This window comes from Erinaceus europaeus, chromosome 13 (genome assembly GCF_950295315.1).
Source record: "Erinaceus europaeus chromosome 13, mEriEur2.1, whole genome shotgun sequence".
In the NCBI taxonomy this organism is placed as follows: Eukaryota; Metazoa; Chordata; class Mammalia; order Eulipotyphla; family Erinaceidae; genus Erinaceus; species Erinaceus europaeus.
In genome coordinates this window covers 13,963,302-13,990,879 of record NC_080174.1, presented here as the reverse complement: position 1 = coordinate 13,990,879, position 27,578 = coordinate 13,963,302, and the positions used below count along the sequence as shown (strand labels likewise).

The 27,578-nt window shown below is 45.8% G+C and overlaps 1 protein-coding gene across 2 annotated transcripts; it reads left to right on the top strand.

Moving 5' to 3' along the window:
* The first annotated feature begins 620 nt into the window (after window positions 1-620).
* Window positions 621-27,578, top strand: GINM1 (glycosylated integral membrane protein 1). 2 transcript variants are annotated; one of them, XM_060205367.1, is made up of 8 exons: window positions 621-783; window positions 10,566-10,625; window positions 11,156-11,252; window positions 14,861-15,003; window positions 16,864-17,020; window positions 18,616-18,758; window positions 23,154-23,317; window positions 26,877-27,578. In XM_060205367.1, the coding sequence occupies exons 1-8, from the start codon at window positions 670-672 to the stop codon at window positions 26,986-26,988; spliced, it is 990 nt and encodes a 329-aa protein (XP_060061350.1). In that variant the 5' UTR covers window positions 621-669; the 3' UTR covers window positions 26,989-27,578. The 2 variants fall into 2 exon arrangements, with proteins under 2 accessions (XP_060061350.1, XP_060061351.1); XM_060205368.1 differs by having other exon boundaries at window positions 623-783; window positions 18,616-18,749.

Below are 27,578 nucleotides of genomic sequence, written 5' to 3'. Positions count from 1 at the left end.
TCCAGTGATAACGCTGAACTTTGAATATTTACCACCTCTTTGATCCTTTGGCATCATACATCACTTGGGAAATTTTTTAAATTACCAGTGTTGGAGCCTCAGCCCAAACTAATTAGATCTGAAGCTCCGGTGCCCTCAAAACTCCAGAACCAGTAATTTAAAAAACTGCCCAGGCAATTCCCAGGTGCAACCGAGGGCAGTAACTACCCATCTAAGAAAATTTCCCCCTCTAGAAACGATAACTTTTATTTTCAGTGTGTGCTCGTGTTCCGACATATTAATTTCACTGTGTAGCGGTAGGTTAACATCAGGGAGACGTGGCTCCGTACTTACACGGCAAGCGCTGATTTGAAAAATACTCACGCGAGGGCTATGGTCACACCAGTTTAGGTGGGAAAACAAACCTCAGCAAGCCCGAGCCGCGGTTCTCCGACGAAACAGGACCTTCCCAGGCTTGACTCCGCCCCCTCGACGGAGCGCCGCAGTGCGCGTGCGCGAGCCGCGGTTCTCAGGCTCCCCGGCTGCCGGGAACTGTTTGTCTTTCCCGGCTTCAGGCCTCGCCCGCGCCCCGCCCCTTCATGCCCCGCCCCTCCCCGCCGCGAGGCCCCGCCCCTCCCCGCCGCGAGGCCCCGCCCCTCCCCGCCGCGGGTCACCACCCGCCTGTCCAAGATGGAGGGTCGTGCGCCGGCCCCGCTCGCTGTCCGCCTGCTCCTTCTAGCTTCGTTGCCCGCCGCCGTCTGGCTGTGGACGGGCAGCCCGGAGCCGCCGCCCGGAGCCGCGCAGGTAGAGCAGGGCGGGCGCGGCTCGGTGCTTCCAGCGCTGGAACCCTCCGGGGGAGGCCGGGCCGGGGCTGCGGGACAGCGGCGTCCGCCTCGACGCCCCCAGCTTTCGCAGGTGGCTTCGCCGGGGTCTGCGGTGCCGCCCTCCGCCCCCCGAAAGGAGTCGGGGCGGGGGGAGAAGCACCCGACCAAGTGCGGGGCGGCCGCGGAGACCAGGCGGAGAAAGGAGCTCTTAGAGGGGGCGGGGGGCGGGGGCCGGGCGCTTCTGTCTCTCGAGCGACGAGACCCGGGACCCTCGAGGGCGGCCGGGACTGTCGCCCTTCCCGGCGGGGCTGCGCCGTTCGAAGCGGCCGATCTTCTCCGAGTGACCTCGGCCTCGGGTAATGGCGCCTTCCTGGGTGGGAGCCAGGAGCCAGGAGCCAGGCGCCGGGCCCGGCGGTGTGGATGTGCTCGGGGAGTGTGCGCGTTGCTCGGCTAGAGACCGAGCGCTTCCAGGCCACCTGTCTGCGCCTGGGGCCAGGGATGGGAGAAGCCCAAGACCCGACCCTGGAGCGGGTGCGCCCGTCTCGGTGGGTCCCGCAGCTCGGGGGGAGCCTGCTGGACATGAACGCGCGGGCGGAATGCTGGGCGGGAGCACCCCGAGTTGTGTTGCAGCAGGTCACCCGGGTAACTCAGAAGCAACTAAAACTCTAGAGCAGAGCGATTGCATCCTTTTTTTTTTTTTATTGCTTTTTAAACATTTTTTTAAATTTCTTTATTGGGACTTTTTTTCATTCATGTCTTAATTTTTTAAATTTATTTAATTATCTTTATTCATTAGATAGAGACCGTCAGAAACCGAGAAGGAATGGGGAGTTAAGAGAGGGTGAAAGACACTTGCAACACTGCTTCACCACTCGTGAAGCTTTCCCCCTGCAGGTGGGGGCTGGGGGCTTGAACCTAGGTCCTTGCTTATTTTTATGTTTTTTATTGTCTTTATTTGTTTATTGGATAGAGACCGCCAGAAATCAAGAGGAAAAGGAGGAGATAGAGAGGGTGAGAGACAGAGAAATACCTGCAGCACTGCTTCACCACTTGTGAGGCTGTCCCCCTGCAGGTGGGGGCTGGGGGCACGAACCTTGGTCCTTGCGCACTGTAAACATGTGCGGTCAACCAGGTGCGCCACCACCCGGCCCCTAAAGTTCATCTCTTGACTACATTTTTTTTTTTTTTTAAGCATAGCACTGCTCAGCTCTGGCTTATGGTGGTGTAGGTGCTAGAACCTGCTGCTTTGGAGCTTCCGGCCTGAAAGTGTTTTTGCATAGCCAATATATTGTCTCCCCTCCCTTTATTTACTTACTTATTTTTATAAATATTTGCTTATTTTTTAAACTTTTAAAAAAAATTAATATTTATTTTCCCTTTTGTTGCCTTTGTTTTATTGTTGTAGTTATTATTGTTGTTTATGTCGTTGTAGTTGGATAGGACAGAGAGAAATGGAGAGAGGAGGGGAAGACAGAGAGGGGGAGAGAAAGACAGACACCTGCAGACCTGTTTCACCACTTGTGAAGTGACTCCCCTGCAGGTGGGGAGCCAGGGGCTCGAACCGGGATCCTTAACGCCGGTCCTTGCTCTTTGCGCCATGTGCGCTTAACCCGCTGTGCTACAGCCCGACTCCCAGAAATATTTACTTATTAAGGAGAGAAAGAGAGAGAGCCAAAGCATCACTCTGGCACACGCCGTGCTATAGTTTGAACTCAGGATCCCATGCTTGAAATTCCAACGCTTTATCCCCTATGCCACCGGAGCTCTTTATTTAAAGAAAAATTATTAGTGAGTGAGTAAAGAGAGAGAAGGAAACCAGAGCAAGGTTCTGATATGTCTGAAGCCGGGGATTGACCTCCCCCGCATACTCACAGCTCAGACCACTCTACTTGTTGAACTACCTCCCAGACATATTCATTTGCTTTTTACTGATTTCATTTTACTTTTATTACTTTTTAACTTTTTTTTTTTTGCCTCCAGGGTTATTGCTGGGGCTCAGTACCTGCACCAGGAATCCACTGCTCCTGGAGGCCATTTTTCCCCCTTTTATTGCCTTTGTTGTTGTAGCCTTGTTGTGGTTATTATTGTTATTATTGATGTCATTTGATGTTGCATAGAACAGAGAGAAATGGAGAGAGGAGGGAAGACAGAGAGGGGGAAAGAAAGACAGACACCTGCAGACCTGCTTCACCGCCTGTGACGCAACTCCGCTGCAGGTGGGGATCCTTATGCCGGTCCTTGTGCTTGATGTCACGTGCACTTAACCTGCTGCGCCACCGCCCGACCCCCTATTTTTATTATTTTAAAATTTTGGATAGAGACAAGTTGGAAGGGAAGAGGGCGATAGGGAGAGTGTCGCCTGCAGCACTGTTTCACTGCTTATGATGCTTTCCCCCTGTAGGTGGGAATCGGGGGGCTTGAACCCGGGTCCTGTAATGTATGCGCTCAACCAGGTGTACCACCACCTGGCCTTCTTTTATTTTTTTAATGAGATATAACCTAATACTGTTTTATTATTTTATTTATTCCCTTTTGTTTCCCTGTTGTTTTACTGTTGTTGTTGTTGTTATTGATGTCGTTGTTGTTGGATAGGACAGAGAGAAATGGAGAGAGAAGAGGAAGACGGGGAGAGAAAGACAGACACCTGCAGACCTACTTCACCGCTTGTGAAGCGACTCCCCTGCAGGTGGGGAGCTGGGGGCTTGAACCGGGATGCTTACGCCAGTCCTTACGCTTCATGCCACCTGCGCTTAACCCACTGCGCTACCTCCAGACTCCCTATTTTATTATTTTTAAAAATATTTTTTATTTATTTTGGATAGAGCCAAATTGAGAGGGGAAAGGAAGAGGGTCTGGGTAGTAGGACACCTGGTGAGTGCAAACAGTACAATGCCGAGACCTGGGTTCAAGCCTCCAGTCCCCACCTGCAGGTGGGAAATTAATTTTTTTAAGTATTTTATTTATTTTATTTTTGAGAGAGATGCAGAGAGAGAGAGACACACACACAGAGAGAGAAACACCAGAGCACTGCTCAGCTCTGGCTTATGGTGGTGCGGGAGATTGAACCTCGGACTTTGAGCCTCAGGCATGAGAGCCTTTTTGCATAACCATTATGCTATCTACCCCTGCCCCAGTGGGAAATTTTCACTAATAGTGAAGCAGGGCTATAAGTATCTCACTCACTCACTCTAAATTTCTACCCTTCCTCTCTCAGTTTCTCTTCTCTCTATCCAAAATAAATAATAGAATATTTAAAAGTAAATTAAAAAGAGAGGGATAAAGGAGATAGAGAACACTTTTTCACTGCTTATGAAGCTTTCTGAAGGTTGGGAACAGGGACTTGAACCTAGGTCCTTGTGGACTGTAATGCATGCACTTTGCCAGCTGTGCCACCACCTGGCCCCCTAATTTAACGCTATTTTACTGCTAATGCCTGAGACTTAGGATATTCCATTGCTAAAGTACAAAAATGATGAGCCCATGGCAGTTTCATTTCTGATGGGTGAGCACCCAACAAAGCCACAACGTGGCAAGCCCTAAGACCCACTTACATTTTTGCCCCTTTCGTTGTCCTTGTTTTATCATTGTTGTGGTTATTATTGTTGTTATTGATGTCATTGCCGTTGGATAGGACAGAGAAACTGAGAGAGAACGGGAAGTCAGAGTGAGGGAAAGCTAGACACCTGCAAACCTGCTTTACCGCTTGTGAAGCGACTTCCCTGCAGGTGGAGCAGGTGAGGAGCAGGGCTCGAACCCGGATTCTTATGCCCTTGCACTTCCCGCCATGTGCGCTTAAACTGCTGTGCTACCAGCTGACCCCCGACCCACTTAACATTTTATGGAGACCATCCTCTAGAGTTGACCAGAAATACAAACGTGATCAGCACATGCCTAGACAAAATAAAAATGAAGTAATTCCGTGGTCCGGGACGTGGCGCAGTGATAAAGCTTGGGATTCTCAAGCATGAGGTCCCGAGTTCGATCCCCGGCAGCACATGTGCCAGAGTGATATCTGGTTCTCTCTCTCCTCCGATCTTTTTCATAAATAAATAGAATCTTAAAAAGAAATGAAATAGGGAGTCGAGCAGTATCTCAGTGGGTTAAGCACACATGGCGCGAAGCGAAAGGACCGGTGCAAGGACCCTCATAAGGATCCCGGTTCGACAGCTCCGCACCTGCAGGGGAGTCGCTTCACAAGCGGTGAAGCAGGTCTGCAGGTGTCTGTCTTTCTCTCCCCCTCTCTGTCTTCCCCTCCTCTCTCCACTTCTCTCTGTCCTATCCAACAACGATGACAATAACAGCAATAATAACTACAACAATTTAAAAAAAAAGGGCAGCAAAAGGGAAAATAAATAATTTTTTAAAAATTTTCCTAATGTTCTGCAAGTACAGACAGATGTTTTCCCATTTTCCAATTTTTAAGACTTATCACAGTCACATATAAGCCCCAAAGACGTGTAAGTACGTCCAGTAATCTGAAAAGAATGCCGACTACCAGCTGGAGTTGCGTGGCTTGTGGCTCACGTCTTCTTAATGAATTTATCATTTCAGTTCTCCATTCATGTAGGCCTCCTTTGGACTTTTGAAAAGTCCAGAGCTAAACTCATAAAACTCCAGAGGAAAACTGTATGAAAGCCCATAGGAATTTGTACATGAGTACTGAGCTGTTAAGAGGAAAATTCCTACACCTTGACAATGTGTATATGGGAAGCCGAAACCCCTCGGTTAACATTTTCTTCAATGTTTTGTGAAGTTACCTGTTCAAAGTTTAAAACATTTGAGATAATTCACCTTCACATGGATACTCCACCTTGTGCAGTGATGAGACATGTCTCCTTTCACCTTTACAACAGCCACTAGACTGCTGTAGTGATTGAGTACTTTCAATGGAACCAGCAAGCCTGGGGAACTGAGTTTATGTTCTTTTCACTGAATGCTAATTGCTACTTGTGTGTCTAGTGTGTGCCCTGTTGAGGTGATAATGCAAACATAGACTAGACTACCACTAATATTCACTAGACTAATCTTATCACATTATCTGTTCCTCTTTGTATCCATTAACTTTTTAAAAATTTATTTAAAAAAGGAGACATTAACAAAACCGTAGGATAAGAGGGGTACAACTCCACACAATTCCCACCACCCGATCTCCGTATCCCATCCCCTCCCCTGATAGCTTTCCCATTCTCCATCCCTCTGGGAGCATGGACCCAGGGTCATTGTGGGTTGCAGAAGGTAGAAGGTCTGGCTTCTGTAATTGCTTCCCCGCTGAACATGGGCATTGACTGGTCGGTCCATACTCCCGGTCTGCCTTTCTCTTTCCCTAGTGGGGTGGAGCTCTGGGGAAGCTGAGCTCCAGGACACATTGGTGGGGTCTTCTGTCTAGGGAAGTCTGGTCAGCATCATGCTGGCATCTGGAACTGGTGGCTGAAAAGAGAGTTAACATACAAAGCCAAACAAATTGTTGACCAATTATGGACCTAAAGGCTGGAAAGGTGCAGATGAAGTGTTGGGGGGGGGGGTACTCACTGCAGACTCTTGTGTACTTCTGCTTTCAGGTATATATTTTGCCCTAGTTTATGGATACGTGTGAACATATGCTCGATCTCCTGGAACCTGATCTGTATCTATGTTTTGGGACTTTGTTAGGAAGTAAACCACCTGGAATGGAATTAGAGAATACTATGCAAGGAAAGGTCTCACCCGAGTGATGAAGCTGAAGGGTTGTCATTCCACACCTGAAGTCTCTGGACACAGTCTGAAGTGAAGCATGCTGGAGTGGCACTCGTTGCATTGATTAGGTTGTGCTTGGTGGATGCAATATTATTTGATATGAATTGAGAGAAGCATGCAGGAAAGTGTGCCCCACCCTAAGGTTCCAGAACTGGGGGAAATATAGGCTCTATAGTGGAAATGTGAGGTTCCTGCTGTCTTAGGGTTTAAGAAGACAATGGATAGTTACTGTTATCATCACATTATTTGGTAATTGGGTTAACTTTGAAAGGTCCCTTTGTTAGGGTTTGCTGTATAATACCCAGCATCTTGTATATAGCTGTGCCACCAGTTGCTTCTGTTCTCCCTGGTCTAGGCTTTTGAAAGTCAACATATCAAAGACTCAGCCTATGTATTGAAAAGACTCAGTCTGTGTTTTAAGAAGTTCAAGACATACAATTAATTTTTCCCCTCTCATATTAATTGAATAGTGACTTATATGACTGCAGTTTAACAGGAATGTACATAAACACCATTCCCATCATCAAAAGACTGTGTCCCATCCCACACCCCCACATCCCCCCCACCCCCCACCCCCCGCCACCGCCAAGGGAAGCCAAATATCCCCCCTCCCCTCACCACAGGGTTTTACTTGGGTGCCCTACTTTTTTTTTTTTTTAAACTAGAACACTAATCAGCTCTGCCTTATGGTGATTCGGGGGCTTAAACCTAGGATTTTGGAACCTCATGCATGAGAGTCTCTTTGCATAACAGTTATGCTATCTCCCCTTCCATCAACTTCTTTTTAAAATATTTTATTTATGGAGGGCTGGAGAGTGGCACAGCAGGTTAAGTGCACATGGTGCGACGCCAAGGACCAGTGAGTGCAAGGATTCCGGTTTGTGCTCCGGCTCCCCACCTGCAGGGGATTCACTTCACAGGCAGTGAAGCCGGTCTGCAGGTGTCTCTCTTTCTTTCTCCCTGTCTCCCCTCCTCTCTCAGTTTTTCTCTGTCCTATCCAACAATAATGACACCAATAATAACAACAACAATGATAAACAACAAGGGCAACAAGAGGACAACAGTGGCCTCCAGGAGCCGTGAATTTGTAGTGTAGGCACTGAGTCCCAGCAGTAACCCTGGATGCAAAATAATAATAATAATTTATGAATGAGAAAGGGAGGAGGAGAAAAAAAAAAAAAGCCAGCATACTCTGGTATCTACACTGCCAAAGGAGCAAACTTGAGATCTGGTTGAAAGTCCAGTGCACCACCTACCAAACTACTGTATCCATTTATTTTAATTTTTTAATATTTCTTTTCCCTTTTATTGCCCTTGTTTCTTATTGTTGTTGTAGTTATTATTGTTGTTGTTATTGATGTCATCGTTGTTAGGACAGAGAGAAATGGAGAGAGGGGGGGAAGACAGAGAGGGAGAGAGAAAGATAGACACCTGCAGACCTGCTTCACCGCCTGTGAAGCGACTCCCCTGCAGGTGGGGAGCCGGGGCTCGAACCGGGATCCTTACACCAGTCCTTGTGCTTCGTGCCACGTGAGCTTAGCCCGCTGTGCTACCCCCTAACTCCCGTATATTCTTCCAATAGTAGCAAAGCTCAGTCACCAAAGAAATCCATCAGAAGAATATATATTATAAATATGTGTGTTTCATATATAAATGTGTGTATATATTTGTGTGTGTGACTGGAAAATGAACTCAGTTCAGGGCCTTGCACATGGCATACTATTGCTGAGCTGCCTCTGCAAGCTGGCGTTTTGTTTTTATTATTATTATGTCTTCTGCTTATTTTAATGAAAGAGATAGAGAAAGAAAAATACAGAAACAGACACACACACCAAAGCACTGATCAGTTCTGGCTTATTTGCTGGAGCTGAACCTGCATTATTTCTTTTTGAAAGAGGGACACATTACCATAGCACCGACTCCACCACCCATGGAGTTCCCGTGTGATGTCAGGGCGACACCCAGGGCTTTGTGCATGTAAATCAAGTGTTCTATCATGTGTGCTGTATCCTGGCTCCTAAATATTCCACAGATGTGTCTCATTTATTTTAAGCAGGGTATATATTGCCTTTGTCCGTAGAATACCACTGCGTCCTAGATTGGGTATCTTATGAGTGAAGGAATCGTAAGGGTGGAGAGAAGGTTCCGTTCCACCGCCCACTTTGAAGTATAAACTATCTGGCTCACAAGCTTGAACTTCCAGTTCAGTCAGAGGCTCCCATGAAATATGAACTTGTTATGAACTTAAAGTCAGCAGGCAATAAGAAATGGCATTCAGTTCTGATAATAAATAAAAACATAAGAATCACTCAGAAGGAACAAGTAGAATTTAGCTGCACAGAGAAGAGGCATCTGCAGCACTGCTCCGCTGATCATGAAGCTTCCCCCGTGCAGCTGGGGACCGGGGACTGGATCTCTGGTCTTTGTGAATGGTACACACATGCTTTACTGAGTATACCACCACTTGGCCATTGTAACTGCTTCTGAAACACCAATATTTGCGGATTATCTCTAGGCTGTTGGATGAATGGTAGTCTCCACTGAATAGGTTCTGTAGCTCAAGACACTGAAAAGTTTTTATTGGAATTTGGACACAAAACAGTACATCTGATAGAATATGGATAGGACTATGTTTATTCTAGCCCATGCCTAATTCTAGATTAGAGCAGACCCTTAGAGAAAGCCAGGCTAGTTCTCAGGAATATTAGCTGGGAAACTTTCTCAGCTCCTATGGGAGCTGGAAAGTAGACCAAGTCGGCCTGAATATATGGTATGGTCTGCATCTTAGATTTCTGTTAGTGAGCAGAATCAGCTGTGTTTCATAAAAATTACTTCAGTCGGGGAGCTATCACAGTGGTTAAGCAAAAGACTCACATCAGACTCAGAGGTCTCATGTTCAGTCACCTATCCCACCAAAAAGCCAAGAGCTGTGCAGTGCTCTGGTTAGAGAAAAGAAAGAGGAACTGGGCGGTAGCGCAGTGGGTTAAGCGCACGTGGCTCGAAGCGAAAGGACCGGTGTAAGGATCCGGGTTCCAGCCCCCTACTCCCTACCTGCAGGGGAGTCGCTTCACAAGCGGTGAAGCAGGTCTGCAGGTGTCCATCTTTCTCTCCCCCCTCTGTCTTCCTGTCCTCTCTCCATTTCTCTCTGTCCTATCCAACAACGATAAACAACAAGGGCAACAAAAGGAAAAAGCTTCCAGGAGCAGTGCAGGCACCGAGCCCCAGCAATAACCCTGGAGGCAAAAAAAGAGAGGATAGAAGGGGCCAGGTGGTGGCGCACCTGGTTAATCGAGTACATTATAGTGTGAAAGGACCCAAGTTCAAGCCCGCGGTTCCCAGCTGCAGGGGTAAGCTTCACAATTGATGAAGCAGGGCTACAAGTGTCTCTTGCTGTCTCCCTCCCTCTTTATCTTCCCTTCCTGTTCTTGATTTCTCTCAGTCTCTATCCATTAATAAATAAAATTTAAGGGGCCGGGTGGTGGCACACTTGGTTGAGCGCACTTTACAGTGCGCAAGGACCTGGGTTCAAGCCTCCAGTCCCCACCTGCAGGGGGAAAGCTTCACAAGTGGTGAAGCAGGGCTGCAGGTGTCTCTCTGTTTCTCTCCCTGCCTATCTCCCCTCCCCCTCTTGATTTCTGGCTGTCTCTATCCAATTAATAAAGATAATTTTCAAAATTTTAAATAAATAAATAAAATCTAAAACAAAGAAAAAAAAGGAAGAAAGTCATTAGAATCCTGAGAGGTGATACAATCAACAAAGTGTGGGCTTCTCAAACCTGAGGTCCCAGGTGTGACCCACGACACCCTGAGTGCCAGAGTGGAGCTCTGCTTAAGGCACTACCCCCATGAGCTATCTCTCTGGCCCAGCAGATGTCCATATATGCTACATACATTAATGGAAAAGTATTAGCGATCTGGAGAATTTGGAGTTGCGAGGCATGTAAGAGAGACTGTGGAATGAAAGTGTTTTGAAGGAAAAGAGGAAAAACTGGGCTGCATTCTTCTCTAATTGATGTGTTGTCTTTGCAGGATGCCATCCGGATCCCTGTAACTACCCTGAAAGAGGATGGAGGGCTATCTACAGAACAGGTCTGTGTCTTTTGGGACTATGCTTTTAACAATTGCACTTCACTAAGTATCATGCAGTCTGTTTTCTTTTAACCTACAGAATGTGTTCACTATGTGTTCTGTTTTTTTTTTTGCCTCCAGGGTTATTGCTGGGGCTCAGTGCTTACACCATGAATCCACTGCTCCTGGAGACCTTTTTTTTTTCCTCTTTTGTTGCCCTTGTTGTAGTCTTGTTGTGGTTATTATTATTGTTGTTGATGTCATTTGTTGTTGGATAGGACAGAGAGAAATGGAGAGAGGAGGGGAAGACAGAGAAGGGGAGAGAAAGATAGACACCCGCAGACCTGCTTCACCACCTGTGAAGTGACTCCCCTGCTGGTGGGGAGCCAAGGGCTCAAACTGGGATCCTTCTGCCAGTCCTTGCACTTTGCTCCACGTGCGCTTAACCTGCTGCGCTACTGCCCGACCCCCTACTAATGTATTTTTGACATGAAGAGTTTGTCATCGTTTGTAAACTATTGGAATTAATGTATATGCTGCTTTATTTTAAGGTTGTTCTTAACATAACCTATGAGAGTGGACAGGTATATGTAAATGACTTCCCTGTAAATAGTGGTGTAACCCGAATAAGCTGTCAGACTTTGATAGGTGAGTACTACTAAATTATTTCCATAACTGCTCTGCTTTTAATAATACTAAGTTATAGTAAGGCACGGTTCTTTGATTGTATGTCTTTCCATTTTAAATGCCATGTCATTGCTAGAGTATATAACAGAATTGTGTTTAAAACTCTGGCCATGGGCCTGGGTGGTGGCACACCTGCTTGAGCGCACATGTTACAGTACGCAAGGACCCTGGTTCAAGCCCCTGGTCCCCACCTGCAGGGGAAGCTTTGTGAGTGGTGAAGCAGAGCTGCAGGTGTCTCTCTGTCTCTCTTCCTCTCTAGATTTATGACTGTTTCTATCCAATAAGTAAACAAATAAAGATTAAAAATAAATAAATCCCTCTGTCCCTTCTATATATTGGTTATTTATTACGTAATCAACACTTTTTTACAAAAAAAGTTACAACGTGCAAGGACCTGGGTTCAAGCCCCCGGTCCCCACCTGCGGGGGCTGGGGGGAAGCTTTGCGAGTGATAAAGCATGTCCCCAGGTTTTGTCTCTCTCCTCTCTCCCCCTTCCCTCTCGATTAATGACTGTGTCTATAAATAAAGATAATACAAAAAAGAAAACAGAAGCCCAAGGCTGGGAGATAGCATGGTGGCTATGCAAACACCTTTCGTACCTGAGGCTCTGAGGTCCCAGTTTCAGTCCCCAGCACCACCATTACCAGAGCTGAGCGGTGCTCAGTCCTCTTGCACTTGTGCACATGCCCTCCCCTCTCCCTCTCCCCTTCTCCCTCTCCCCTTCTCCCTCTCCCCTTCTCCCTCTCCCCTTCTCCCTCTCCCCTTCTCCCTCTCCCCTTCTCCCTCTCCCCTTCTCCCTCTCCCCTTCTCCCTCTCCCCTTCTCCCTCTCCCCTTCTCCCTCTCCCCTTCTCCCTCTCCCCTTCTCCCTCTCCCCTTCTCCCTCTCCCCTCTCCCTCTCCCCTCTCCCTCTCCCCTCTCCCTCTCCCCTCTCCCTCTCCCCTTCTCCCTCTCCCCTTCTCCCTCTCCCCTTCTCCCTCTCCCCTTCTCCCTCTCCCCTTCTCCCTCTCCCTTCTCCCTCTCCCCTTCTCCCTCTCCCCTCTCCCTCTCCCCTTCTCCCTCTCCCCTTCTCCCTCTCCCCTTCTCCCTCTCCCCTTCTCCCTCTCCCCTTCTCCCTCTCCCCTTCTCCCTCTCCCCTTCTCCCTCTCCCCTTCTCCCTCTCCCCTTCTCCCTCTCCCCTTCTCCCTCTCCCCTTCTCCCTCTCCCCTTCTCCCTCTCCCCTTCTCCCTCTCCCCTCTCCCTCTCCCCTCTCCCTCTCCCCTCTCCCTCTCCCCTTCTCCCTCTCCCCTTCTCCCTCTCCCCTCTCCCTCTCCCCTCTCCCTCTCCCCTCTCCCTCTCCCCTCTCCCTCTCCCCTTCTCCTTCTCCCCTTCTCCCTCTCCCCTTCTCCCTCTCCCCTTCTCCCTCTCCCCTTCTCCCTCTCCCCTTCTCCCTCTCCCTTCTCCCTCTCCCCTTCTCCCTCTCCCCTTCTCCCTCTCCCCTTCTCCCTCTCCCCTTCTCCCTCTCCCCTTCTCCCTCTCCCCTTCTCCCTCTCCCCTTCTCCCTCTCCCCTCTCCCTCTCCCTTCTCCCTCTCCCTTCTCCCTCTCCTTCTCCCTTCTCCCTCTCATTAAAGAATGAGTGGGAGTCAGGTGGTAGCGCAGTGTGTTAAGCGCACGTGGCGCAAAGCGCAGGGACCGGTGTAAGGCTCCAGGTTCGAACCCCCAGCTCCCCTCCTGCAGGGGAGTCGCTTCACAGGCGGTGAAGCAGGTCTGCAGGTGTCTGTCTATCTCTCCCCCTCTCTGTCTTCCCCTCCTCTCCCCATTTCTCTCTGTCTTATCCAACAACAATGACATCAATAATAACTACAACAATAAAACAAGGGCAACAGAAGGGAATAAATCAATATTATAAATAAATTAATTAATAGAATATTTTTATGAAAGCAGAAGCATAATAGGAAAACAGCAGCTACAACTCCTTAAGTAGCATTCAGATAAAGGGACTGGTCTATAAAGGCACCGCCGCTATCTAAACAGCAGGCTCAGCGTTTAGGCTATTCATCTGGATTTCTATCTGGCAACCTACACATGAGAATTTTGAGGGACAAAATTGACTTACTGACTTATCTTTTTCCATAGCACTCTCTGCCATAATATGAGTATCCATTGGTGCTATAAGCCAGCGGGAAGAGTCACAGCCCATGTCCACTGGGTTGGGGTGCAGGGTTTCTTAGAGAGAATAGCGCCCCAGCACCCATGGGGAAGGAGTATGTCTAGGGCTTTCCACCTCTACTCTCCTGCCCTCTTCAGCAGTGCTGAGTCACCTGTTGTTAAAATTCGGCGGCTCTAGCTGGCCGGGCTAGCTTCACGGACGGGTAACAGAGACGCAGAGACAGCGGCTGGGCAGGGAAGCTGTATTTCTTTATTCAGGAACAACGATTCATAAACTAAGACAAACTAATCACCAAACAGAACTCTGCTGTCTCTTTGCGGCGGCACAAGCACTCTCTCTCTTACTCTCAAACTCAGGAACTCAGGAACCCTCCAACTCTGGCACTCTGGAACTCAGGAACCCTCTCTTACTCTGGAACTCTGGAACTCTCGTATTGGGGAACCCTCTGAAACTCTCCCACTCTGGAACTCTGGCGGGTTTCCTTGGGGCGGGGCCAAGCGGGCCCGCGAAATTAACTGGACTGATCCAATTCTCGTGGCGGGGGAGAACTAGAACCCAATGTAAAGCATACAACAGTCACCTACTAGGAAAGGGGTTAAGAAAGCCCCTCAGTATCCTCCTTGCTCTCCTGCCCTTCTATCACTGGGTTTCATGACTGACTGGCTGAATGTGCTCTGTTTATTCACTGACAGTGTTGACTGTCTCCTGGCATGCACGATGAGTTAGGCCAGGTTGGCTCCTCATTCACAAACCTTGTGAAAGTGTAGGGAAATCTTCCCTAGGTGTGCTGTGCTGGGCTGGTTTCGCAGGCGGGAGAGAGAGAGACGACCACGGACTCGTGGCTGAGCTGGGAAGCAGTATCTCTTTATTGACGAGCGGAGATGCGGTTCAACAATCTAATCTCTTCTAATCACAATATGATTCTGTCCTGCATTTCTCCTGAGGCAGAAGAGTCAGGAACAAGGAAGTATGTAGGATAGGGGCCCGGGGAGAAGGGAAAAGCGCGAACCAGTGAGGATTAAACCAATGTCCCAGAGGCAAGGGGGTGCTTTGTTAACAGTGGTTATGTAAATAGAATACATCGTAAGTAATACAAGCGAACCTAATGTGACGATCAAAACAGAAGGTCTTATAAGCAGGATTTAGAAGCATACCAACAGTGGTGTTTCAAAACCTCCAGACTGTCATACGTCTTTCTCTGTTCATATATTTAAAAGCATTGTAATGACTGGTCCCATAATCTTTGAGTTTCTCAATCTGAAATGTCAGTGAGGTCAGAGGGGGAAGAATGGCAAAGAAATAGGTGTTCAGCAATCTGAGTTCTTGTAAATGTCATTAAAGTGAATCCCATTCAGTTACAGATTTGGCAGCATTTTGTCATTGTTATTATTCAAAACTGTCACTACTTTTTTTTTATATAGTGAAGAATGATAATTTGGAGGAAAAGAAATATTTTGGAATGGTCAGTATAAGGATTTTAGTCCATGAATGGCCTATGACATCTGGTTCCAGTTTGCAACTAATTGTTATTCAAGAAGAAGTAATAGAGATTGATGGAAAACAGGTAAGAGAATATGCTTATTGGTGGGGACTGAATTGCAAAGGTCTATGCTAGATGCATCTGTTGGATTATTTTGTTCTTTGTGACTTGAAAAGAAATGTTTCCTGGGGGGTGGGTGATGGCGCACCTGGTTAAGTGCACATTTTACAATGCACAAGGACCCAGGTTCGAGTCCCAGTCCCCACCTGCAAAGGGAAAGCTTTGCGAGTGGTGAGGCAGGGCTGCAGGTGTCTCTCTGTCTCTCTCCCTCTTGATCTCTCCCTTCCCTCTCAATTTCTAGCTATCTCTATCAAATAAATAAAGATTTAACCCCACCTACAGGGGGGAAAGCTTCACAAGTGGTGAAGCAGGGCTGCAGGTGTCTCCCTCTCTATCTTCCCTTCTCAATTTCTTTCTGTCTCTATCTAATAAATAAAATTTTAAAAAAAGACTTAGGAAAAAAAAGATTTAAAAAAAAAAAACTTAGGGAGCTGGGTGGTGGCATAGCAGGTTAAGCGCATATGGCAGAAAGCGCACAGACCGGCATCAGGATCCCAGTTCAAGCCCCCGGCTCCCCACCTGCAGGGGGGTCGCTTCACAGGCGGTGGAGCAGGTCTGCAGGTGTCTGTCTTTCTCTCCCCCTCTTTTTCTTCCCCTCCTCGATTTCTCTCTGTCCTATCCAACAACAACAATAACAACAATAATAACAACAACAATGATGATAAACAAATAGGGGTCAAATGAATAAATAAAGTTTAAAAAAATTTTAAAAAGAAATGTTTTTAGTTTCTAATTATTTAGAATTTTTTGTTTTACTATTTACTGGTAGTAGATATTTAAATACTGGTAAATATTAAATAGTAACCAAACTGCTTTACTAAACTTAGTATTTGCTTTAGTATTCCATGATTTTAGTGTTTAATACAATTAAAAATCTTTTATTTTTTTTTTATAATTTTATTTGTTTATTTTGGGTAGAGACAAATTGAGAAGGGAGGGGGATGTGGAGAGAGGGAAAGAGAAAAACACATGAAGCATTGTTTCACTGCTTGTAAAGCTTCTCCCATGCAGGTACAGGGGCTTGAACCCAGGTCCTTGTGCACTGTAATGTGTGTACTCTACCAGGTTCTAGACTGTCCAGCCCCCCTCCCCAAATCTGTCTTTAAAATCGATCACATTCCTCTGTGCTTATATCAGTTGAAAGCATTATGAGTATCTTTTTTTTTTTGCCTCCAGGGTGATTGCTGTGACTCGGTGCCTGCACACGCATCCACAGTTCCTGGGGCCATTTTCTTCCTTCTGTTGCCCTGGTTGTTTTTATCGGTGTTGTAGTTATTATTATTATCACTGTGATTGATGTCGGTCATTGTTGGATAGGACAGAGAGACATGGAGAGAGAAGGGGAAGACAGAGAGGGGGAGAGAAAGACAGACACCTGCAGACCTGCTTCACTGCCTGTGAGGCGACTCCCCTGCAGGTGGAGAGCCGGGGCCTCAAACCGGGATCCTTATGCCGGTCCTTGCGCTTTGTGCCACTTGCGCTCAACCTGCTGTGCCACCGCCCAACCCCCTATTTTTTTTTTAATGAGTATCTTTACAGCAACTAAGTTAGTGAAGAGACTAAATTTGGTGCCTAGCCCTGCAGACACTTACTCTAGCTGAGCTTGTCTTAACTAACTGGAATGGAGCGGAAAGCAATCTTATAGTGGGAGCTAAAGCACACAAGAACATGACTCAGATGCAAATTAAATGCCTCAAAGTGGGTAGGAAATAATCTCTCTGTGAGTTGGACGAGATTTTAGTTACATAGATCAGGGAGGAAAATTCAGTTTTAGATTCCACCACCATTTAAGAGAAAAACCAATTGCTGATTTTTCTCTCATAGGCCCAACAGAAGGATGTTACTGAAGTGGATATTTTGGTTAAGAACCAGGCCGTACTCAGACATTCAAACTACACTCTGCCCTTGGAAGAAAGCATGCTGTTCTCGATTTCCCGGGACGGTGATACCTTAATCACCTTCCCCAGCCTCCCAAGAAAAGGTAATCTCAAAGGCCAGTATTTAAAATAGTCAGTAGATCATTGTTGTATGCAGATGGGCCCTCTTTATCATAATTAATATATTTGGATGTAGACATCCTTAAAAAAATGATAAAATGTGGTGGTCCAGGAGGTGGCGCAGTGATAAGGCATTGGACTTTTTTTTTTTTTTTTTTTTAAGGCATTGGACTCTTAAGCATGAGGTCCCGAGTTCAGTCCCCAGCAGCACATGTGCCAGAGTGATGTCTGGTTCTTTCTCTCTCCTCCTTTCTCATAAATAAATAAAACCTTTAAAAAAAAGTTATAAAATGTGTTACTCAGTGTGCTCCCTCCTAAAAGACTCTCTAAGATCAATTTTAAGTATTAATAGAATGTGATCACTGAATTGCATCGATTTATTTATTTATTTGTTTTTTACTATAAGCTCTGACTTATGGTGGTGTAGGGAATTGAACCTGAGTTTGGAGCCTCAGGCATGAGTGTCTCTTTGAATAAGTATTCAGAGATGTTTGGGGAGCAGGCAGTAGCGCAGTGGGTTAAGCTCACAGGCGCAAAGTGCAAAGACTGGCATAAGGATCCTGGTTCAAGCCCCTGGCTTCCCACCTGCAGGGGGGTGGGTGCGGCCACTTCACAAGTGGTGAAGCAGGTCTGTAGGTGTTGATATTTTTCTTTTTTTTTTTTTCCCCTCCAGGGTTATTGCCGGGGCTCAGTGCCACCACTACTAATCCACTGCTCCTGGAGGCCATTTTTTCCATTTTTGTAGTCCTTATTGTTGCCCTTGTTGAGGCTGTTATTTTTATTGTTGTCATTGTTGCTGGATAGGACAGAGAGGAGGAGAGAGACACCTGCAGACCTGCTTCACCGCTTGCAAAGCGACTTCCTTGCAGGTGGGGAGCCGGGGGCTTGAACCAAGATCCTTACCAGGACCTTGCACTATCCTATAAGAACAACAACGGCAACAAAATGGGAAAAATGGCCTCCAGGAGCAGTGGATTCGTAGTGGTGGCACTGAACCCCAGCAATAACCCTGGAGGCAAAAAAATAAATAAAGTAAATGAAATATTTTTTTAAAAGATGTTTTAATGAATCTATGACCTGTGGTGATACTTGTTGTATTACATAATACCATTTATTTACATAATGTACTATCACTTATTTATGTTCATTTAGAGGGGCAAGTATAGACAGAACTTTTTTTAAATATAGTTTATTTTAATGAGAGAGACATTCAGAGACAGATATAGAAAAAGAGACCAGAGTATGGCTCAGCTCTGGCTTGTACTGGAACTAAGGATAGAACCTGGGACATTAAAGCCCCAGGCATGAAAGTCTTTTGTATAACTACTGTGCTGGCTTCCCCAGGCCGACACATAGAACTTAAAAAATCAGACAGAATCCTAGTTGTTGGTAGCTCCCATATAACTGCCTCAGTTTTTTTTTTTTTTTAATCAGTAAACAGTAAAAATATAGTGTTTTTTCCCCTCCCATGGGGAAAATACTCTGCCTTCCTAAATGCCACTGTGCATAAGTCTTCAGAGCAATAGCAGAGACACCAGTACACACTTGGCCCTGTGGTAACAGGTCTCTTCCTCCTCAGGAGAAGGTGTTAGCTCATTACAGACCACCAGCCAGTATCTCATCAGGAATGTGGAGACCACCGTCGATGAAGATGCTTTACCAGGCAAATTACCTGAAACTCCCCTCAGAGCAGAACCTCCATCTTCATATAAGGTAACTCAGGTATTGAGGTCATTTCTACATTATAAGCTTTCATGGTTACAGTGAAGAAAATAACTTGTAAAATGCTAAAACCTTGAAAACTGGAAATATGGAATATTGTTGTTAGTCATGGCCTCTTCACCGTTTTCGTATGGTATTTTTAGGTGTTTCTATTTACCAAATTTCATTTAATAATACAGCCAAATAATGATTAATAAGGTACTGTATTTCTTTTTTCTAATTTTTACTTATAAAATGGAAATATTGACAAGACCATAGAGCTCCATATCCAATCCCCTCCCCTGGTAGCTTTCCTATTCTTTAACCCTCTGGGAGTATGGACCCAGGGTCATTAATGGGGTGCAGAAGGTAGAAGGTCTGACTGCTATAATTGCTTCTCCACTGGATATGGGCCTGTCTCTCTCTTTCCTGGTGGGGCAGGGATCTGGGGAGGTGGGGCTCTAGGACACACTGGTGGGGTCGTCTGCCCAGGGAAGTCAGTTTGGCATCGTGGTATCATCTGGAACTTGGTGGCTGAAAAAAAGTTAAGATATAAAGCAGAGGGGGTTGGGCAATAGCGCAGTGTGTTAAGCACACATGGGATCCCAGTTCCAGCCCCCGGCTCCCCACCTGCAGGGGAGTCGTTTCACAGGCGGTGAAGCAGGTCTGCAGGTGTCTATCTTTATCTCCCCCTCTCTGTCTTCCCCTCCTCTCTCCATTTCTGTCCTATCCAACGATGACATCAATAACTACAACAATATAAAACAAGGGCAACAAAAGCGGGGGAAGCAAAATAAAAAAATACATAAAGCAGAACAAATGGTTGGCTAATCATGAACCTAAATGCTGGAATAGTGCAGATGAAGATTCAGGGTCTCCATTTTGGAAAAAGCTAGTAGGTCTCTTTTAAGTATATTCCAAGGGGCCCGTGACTCTACTAGTTTTTGCCTGAGCCTGACATCTAATATGCAGGTGGACCCAGGTTATTGTCTGGGGAGATGGTGTCATAGTTGGAAAAAGGACTAGAAAGTTGTATCAGGGAAGAGAGTAGCTCCCAGATAGGGGGAAAGTATCTAAATGTTAACTGTAAGCCCCATCGATTTGATCTGGGGCCCATATTTAGCACAGGAGCCTATGTAACCTCTGCATCCCTGTAGGTCTGAGCCTGCATTTTCTGGTCACGACTAGGAGCATTCCGGGCTGCACTAATTTCAGGGCCCATCTTCTCCGGGTGGTAGGTAAAGTATATTGTCCAACCTCCCTTTGGAGAATGAAGCATTCCCTACATGTTGATCCACATTGAGGGCCAGGTCCTATAGGGGCCCACAAAGGGGGCCATTATGTTGTTCCTGATAGTGATGACCAGTGACAGTGGCGAGAGGAATCTGTTAGCAGCCTAGGCCCATCATGTCTGTGTGGGAATCCCAGGACTCCCAGGTGATGGGTGGCCTGGTAGTGACTAAAGAGTCAGCATTAAAGTATGCTGGTCTCCTGCCCTTATCCAGCTTTTGTAGTCAGTAAGGTACTGTACTTCATCTTGTTAAGGATTTTCAGTTCCAAGTCTTTATCATCTCTACATTTGCCTGTGACTTCTCCTTCACACACGTATGTGGCGTCCTCAAGACCTTGTACAACGACCAAGAACCCTTGGTTAAGTGTATTTTTTTCTTACAGGTTGTTTTTCTTTAATATGTATTTATTTATTTTCCCTTTTGTTGCCTTTGTTGTTTTTCATTGCTGTTGCTGCTGTCATCGTTGTTGGATAGGACAGAGAGAAATGGAGAGAGGAGGGGAAGACAGAGAGGAGGAGAGAAAGACAGACACCTGCAGACCTGCTTCACCGCCTGTGAAGCGACTCCCCTACAGGTGGGGAACTGGGGGCTCGAACCGGGAGCCTTACACCACTTACTGCCTTTTGCGCCACTTGCGCTTAACCTGCTGTGCTGCTGCCCGACTCCCGGTTAAGTGTATGTTTTTTGGGTGCTGGGAAGGTAGCTCAGTGGTAGAGTACATGCCTTATATGAGGTCCTGAGTTCTTTCCCCAGCTCTACACTAATGTCAGGGTGATGCTTTGGTCTCCCTTTTGCTCTCAGTAAATTTTTTTCCCTTTTGTTGCCCTTGTTGTAGTTATTACTATTGTTATTGATGTCGTCATTGTTGGATAGGACAGAGAGAAATGGAGAGAGGAGGGGGAGAGATAGACACCTGCAGACCTGCTTCACCGCCTATGAAGCGACTCCCCTGCAGGTGGGGAGCCGTGGGCTGAAACCAGGATCCTTATGCCGGTCCTCACGCTTGGCACCATGTGTGCTTATACCCACTGGGCTACTGCCTAACCCCCAGTAATTTTTTTTTAAGAGTATACTTTCTGGAGTGGGGCTGCCTAGATTTGCATGCTCGTTCTGCCATTTACTAGCTGTGTGATCTTGGACAAGTCCCCATCTTCTGTAGCCTCAGTTTTTACCAATACAATAGGCATTGCCCAAAGTAGTGCCTATTTTATGTAGTATTTGTAAGTATTAAGATGGATATGTATGTAGACATGCCTTTGGACTCATTATTTTTATTTTTTTATATTTTATTTTTAATGAGAGACATTTAGAGAGAAGGATACAGAGACCTGAGAACTGCTCATCTCTGGCTTGTGGTACTGGGGATTGAACCTGGGACCTCAGAGCCTTAAGCATGAAAGTCTTTTACAAAACCGTTCGTTACACTGCCCTCCTGGCTCCCCCACTAAGTATTCTCTGTGTTACTAATGCCATTGTAAATCTTGACTATCTTGACTGATAGTCAAGATTCAGAAAACCTCCTGATATCTCTGGACATATTAGCTAGATCCATTTGCAGACCTCAAGATAATTTCCATTAAGTGAACAGGCCAGGGGCTGCTGAAATAGCTGCTTTTCCTTGTGCTTGACCCAGGGTCTAGTCCCCACCACACTGAAGAAAGCTCCTGGTCTGTGGCTTCTTCCATATGTACTCTGTTTTACTGTCTAAAATAAATAAATAAGGTCTAGACTTTTAAAAGATCCCAGAGTTGACTCTTTGAAGCTCTCATTGAGGGTTGGCATTGCTTATTTGGGGGTCATTTTTTGCTGTCGGAATGCTAGCACCCTCACAGTCTCCCCCACCTCATCCAGGCCAAGTCAACCCACAAACAGACCACCTTTAAACTCATGTCGTCAATGAGTTTTCCTTACTCTTTAAGCATAAGAACAGTTTTTTTAATGTTATTAGATAAGAGACAGAAATCACAAGGGAAGGAGCCGATGAGGAGAAAGATACCTGCAGCATTGCTTCATCACTCCCAAAGCTTTCCTCCTATGGGTGGGGGCTGGGGGATTGAACCTGGGTCCTTACACAAAGTAATGTGTATGCTCATCCTCACACATCCCCCAGCCCTAGGAACACTGTTTTGTTGTTGTTGTTGTTTTAATTTAAGAAAAGATTAATTAGCAAAACCATAGGGTAGGAGGGGTACAACTCCACACAATTCCCACCACCCAATCTCCATATCCCACCCCCTCCCCTGATAGCTTTCCCATTCTCTATCCCTCTGGGAGCATGGACCCAGGGTCATTGTGGGTTGCAGAAGGTAGAAGGTCTGGCTTCTGTAATTGCTTTCCCGCTGAACATGGGCGTTGACTGGTCGGTCCATACACCCAGTCTGCCTCTCTCTTTCCCTAGTAGGGTGGGTCTCTGGGGAAGCGGAGCTCCAGGACACATTGGTGGGGTCTTCAATCCAGGGAAGCCTGGCCAGCATCCTGATGGCATCTGGAACCTGGTGACTGAAAAGAGAGTTAACATACAAAGCCAAACAAATTGTTGAGCAATCATGGACCCAAAGCTTGGAATAGTGGAGAGGAAGTGTTAGGGGAAGTACTCACTGCAAACTCTAGTGTACTTCTGCTTTCAGGTATATATTTTGCAGTAGTTTATGGATACGTGTGAACATATGCTCTCTCTCACAGAAACTGGTGTATATCTAGGTTTTGGGACTTTGTTAGAAAGTGAACCACCTGAGATGAAATTAGAGTATACTATGAAAGGAAAGGTCTCACCCGAGTAATGAAGCTGAAGGGTTGTCATTCCACACCTGAAGTCTCTGGACACAGTCTGGAGTGAAGCATGTTGAGGTGGCAATCGTTGCATTGGTTAGGTTGTGATCGGCGGATGCAGTATTATTTGATATGGATTGGGAGAGGCATACGGGAAAGTGGGCCCTATCCAAGGGTTCCAGGACTGGGGGAAGTAGGGGCTCTATAGTGGAGATGTGAGGTTCCTGCTGTCTTAGGGTTCAAAAAGACAATCGATAGTTAACGTTATCATCACATTATTTGGTAATTGGGTTAACTTAATGTTTTTTTCAGGGCACAAATGAACTTTCATATGTAATTAAAACTTTTTTTCCAGGTGATGTGTCAGTGGATGGAGAAGTTCAGAAAAGATCTGTGCAGGTTCTGGACCAGTGTTTTCCCGATATTCTTCAGGTTCTTAAATGTCACAGTGGTTGGAATCATAGGCGCATTTGTGGTCATCAGTATCTTGAAGTTGCTTTTCCCAGTGTGCGAATATAAGTAAGTATTTCTGTTATATTTTGAAAGAATACTAGTATTTCAGTGATTAAGAAATGAGTTGCGGGAGTCGGGCGGTAGCACAGCAGGTTAATTGCATGTGGCGCAAAGCATAAGGACCGGCGTAAGGATCCCGGTTTGAGCCCCCAGCTCCCCACCTGCAGGGGCGGTCAGTTCATAGGCGGTGAAGCAGGTCTGAGGGTGTCTATCTTTCTTTCCCCCTCTGGCACATACTCAGTGCAGTGCATTCTTACTGTAACAGAAAACAAGCAAAATGGGGCTGCTCGGTGAGAACTTAGATAATGGCACACAAGTGCAGTGGGACTCAGCAGTCTGTGGAAGAAAGAATACGCGAGCTAGAAAGAAGTCCAGAGTCTCTTAACTGGGGCCAAGGTTGAGGGTGGAGAGCAGTGTAAAAACAAAAGCAGTATGTGTATATACTGTAAGTACATAAACCACTTCTGGAATGACAAAGGACGATCTTTTAATGAGGGTATGAGAACACAAGTGCATGAATGGCTTTCTCTTTTCCGTTTCTGTACAGCTTGATTTTTCATAACCATAATTGAGGACCAGATCACCTGGTAGGGTAACTCAGGTTCGTGCCACTGGCATAGCTGTGGTGACAGTAATCCAACAGTAGGGGTGGGAGGAGTAGGGGGGGGACTCTGGGGTGCTGTGGTGCCTCTCCCTACCTGTTTCTGAAGAATGCTGGTCTAGAGTGTTGAAATCACAGCATACTCAAGGCTTCAGCAGTGTTTAAAAAAAAAAACTCAAGAAATTCAAATTGACGATTAGTCTAGTTGTCTCAATAGAAATCAACATATTTTAGCTTGACTCTTGTGCATCTTCAAAGATCGTGGGATTTACAGAAAGACTCGGTTTAAATATTCTCTTCCCTAACTGCTTGTTTTGAGGTCTTTAAAACTCCCATTTCTTCATCTGTGACATTTCTCTAATGCCTGCCTTCGAAGACTGTTAAAGGTCAAATGATGCGAAGCGGCTGCAGGGTGAAGAAGTACTGATGCTCCTTCTACTTTCTAGACTTTCTCTTGAAGAATTTGCATGTCCCGTTCCTTGTGTGCTCTGCCAGGTGCACAACTGCCTGGCCCCTCCCAATTCTTTGTGATAATGAAATGTAACTCAGCCATTTCTTCCTTCTTCTGTGGTTTCCAAGAACCTCAGAACACTTTTTTTTTTAACTTGCATAGAAATAGTGTTGTGGGGAGGGGGGTCGGGCAGTAGAGCAGCGGGTTAAGAGCAAGTGGCGCAAAGAGCAAGGACCAGCGTAGCATAAGGATCCCGGTTAAAGCCCCCAGGTCCCCACCTGCAGGGGAGTTGCTTCACAAGTGGTGAAGCACGTCTGCAGGTGTCTTTTTCTCCTCCTCTCTGTCTTCCCCTCCTCTCTTCATTTCTGTTGTTGTGTGCCACGGAGAAGAGAGAGGAGGTCCGGAGCGAAGAGGGAACACAAATCTTTATTTGCGCTGCCACCTCAGAGTTGGGTGAGAGAGAAGCAGATTTGGCCATGTGGAGGTAGCGAAAATGGCCGCCTCACGCAATAACCTTTCCTGCGTCTGAACACTGAAGTGGAGCAGTGAGGTGCAGAAGAAGGGCTTTTATAGGAGCAGCTTTCGTGAGAATGGGAAGGGGGAGGAGTAACCATAGCACTCCAGGATAGGATGATAACTCTCGTGAGAATGGGAGGGGGGTGGAGTAACCAAAGCACTCCAAATATCAGGGATATAGACAATGCCCTGAGGGCACAACATGGTGGAACAGGCACTCCAAGAATGTCCTAACTCTCACCAGAACTAGCAGTAGCCTGAGGGGGCAACATGGCAGTTGTGACTGCATATGCACAATTTCCCAGCATCATTTCTCTCTGTCCTATCCAACAACAACATCAACAACAATAACTACAACAATAAAACAAGGGCAACAAAAGGGAATTTTTTAAAAAAAAAAAAAATAGTAATCCTTTAAATAATAAATAGTATTGTGAATTTTGAATTGTTCTTATACTTTTTTTGTTATTGATATCACCGTTGTTAGGACAGAGAGAAATGGAAAGAGGAGAAGAAGACAGGGGGAGACAAAGACAGACACCTGCAGACCTGCTTCACCCTTCTGCAGGTGGGAAGCCGGGGCCTCAAACTGTGATCCTTATGCTGGTCCTTGCCGCTTTGCAGCACCTGCGCTACCACCAACTCCTTCACATGTATATTTATATAGAATAGATTCCTAAGTGTGAAATGATTGGATCAAAGGGTTATTGTTTCATTTTTATTTTTATTTTTATTTATTTATTGGATAGAGACAGCCAGAAATCAAAAGGGAAGGGGGGATAGAGAGGAAGAGAGACAGAGAGACACCTGCAGCACTGCTTTACCACTCGTGAAGCTTTCCCCCTGCAGGTGGGGACCAGGGACTCGAACCTGGGTCTATGTGCATTGTAACATGCGCTCAAGCAGGTGCGCCACCACCCAGCCCCGGGTTATTATTTCTTAAGGGGGTAAAAGATAGATCATCTGGGGGTCGGACAGTAGCGCAGAAAGTTAAGTGCAGGTGGCGCAGAGTGCAAAGACCAGCCCAGTTTGAGCTCTGCCTCACCACCTGCAGTGGATTCGCTTCACAGGTGGTGAATCAGGTCTGCAGGTGTCTCTCCCTCCCACCCCACCCCATCCCTGTATTCCCCTCCTCTCACCATTTCTCTGTCCTATCCAACAACATCAACAACAATTATAGCAATAAAAATTTTTTAAAGATAGCTCATCTGATAAGAGCACACACTTTACCAAGTACAGTGACCTGGGTTCGAGTCTTCAACCACCATATGAGAGCACCTGCACTATCGAGGCTAAGCGTGGAGTGTGTCTGTCTCCCCCACTTCTTTTATCCTCCATCTAAAAATAAATAAAAAGAGAGGGTCTGCTGGGAGTGGTGGACTCATACAAGCACAGAACCCCAGCAGCACAGCAGCCCCAGTAGCAGAAGTTGTGGTTCTTATAGTTTTTCCTCTGTGAACTTCAGACTCACTAGTATAATTGTTCTATTAGTGACTAACCCCTGTTGACATTTCGATTGAGGTAACATTAAATTTGCAGTGTAGCACACTGGGTGTAATCTGCTCTCTGGTTGGCAGGTAGTTTAGTGACAAAGGGGACATGTTAAGGGGACGTGTTATCTAAAGGTTTACAATTGTGTTCCTATTTTAAGTACTGGTTAGAAAGGTAGTCTGGAGGGAGGGAGAGAAAGGAAGAAAGGTAGTTTGGTATGCTTTGTTTTTGGTTTTTGCTCAACTTGTACAAATCTAGGGCTCTCTCAGGCTTTGGAAAATTCTATCTATCTACCCTAGGCTCTCTCCTACAGTAGCAAGTAAAGAACTCCCTCTTATCCTTCAATAATTTGGTTAATGTGAACTTTGGACTCAAGTTTGTACAGCCATTACAAACTAAAAGAAAGCAAAAACATTTCGCCCAGGTATTTATAACCTTGAAGTAGTATTGCCCTACTATCAAACTGTAGACATAGAAATTTTTTTATTTTGATTTTTATATTTCAGAGGGATTCTCCAGTTGGAAAAAATGAATGTTATACCAGTCACAACTATCAGCATATATCCAGATGGGCCTGAAAAATCAGCAGAAAAGCTTGAAGATAGAACATGTATTTAAAATACCATCTCCAATCATGGACAGTTAATCTGTTGTCTTTAATCTGCAACTTGACTAGAGAAATTGCTAAACTCTTTTTTAAAAAAATGCCAGAAACTTGGTCTCTAAGTAACAAGTTCAACTCTTAAAAAATGCCAGAAACTTGATTTTTACAGTAACAAGTTCATATTATTCTGTAACAGGGCTGGTTATCTTCATGATGAACAGTTAAGGAAAAATTTAAGTGAAAAAGAAGATATGTGAAGGAACTTTGAAATTACCAAAAAGAAAATTTAAAAGACAAAATGCCATGTGCCAATACTTTCCTAGGTGCCTTTGTTATGGAACTTATACCCAACTTAATTACTATAACAGATGACTTTATGGAAAGCACTTTATGAAATTCTAATTTAAAATCTCAAGGACTTAACACTTATTTTTTTATTCAGTAAAATGTGCCTTTATATTAAGTATGTGACTCGGCATAAAATCACTGAAGTGTATCATGGTTCGATTGTGTCCTATACCCAGGAGTACTACTTCGAATGTACCAGGATGTAAAAATAGTGATGTCCTCACTCTAAAATAAACTTTTTTTTTTTAGAGGGAAA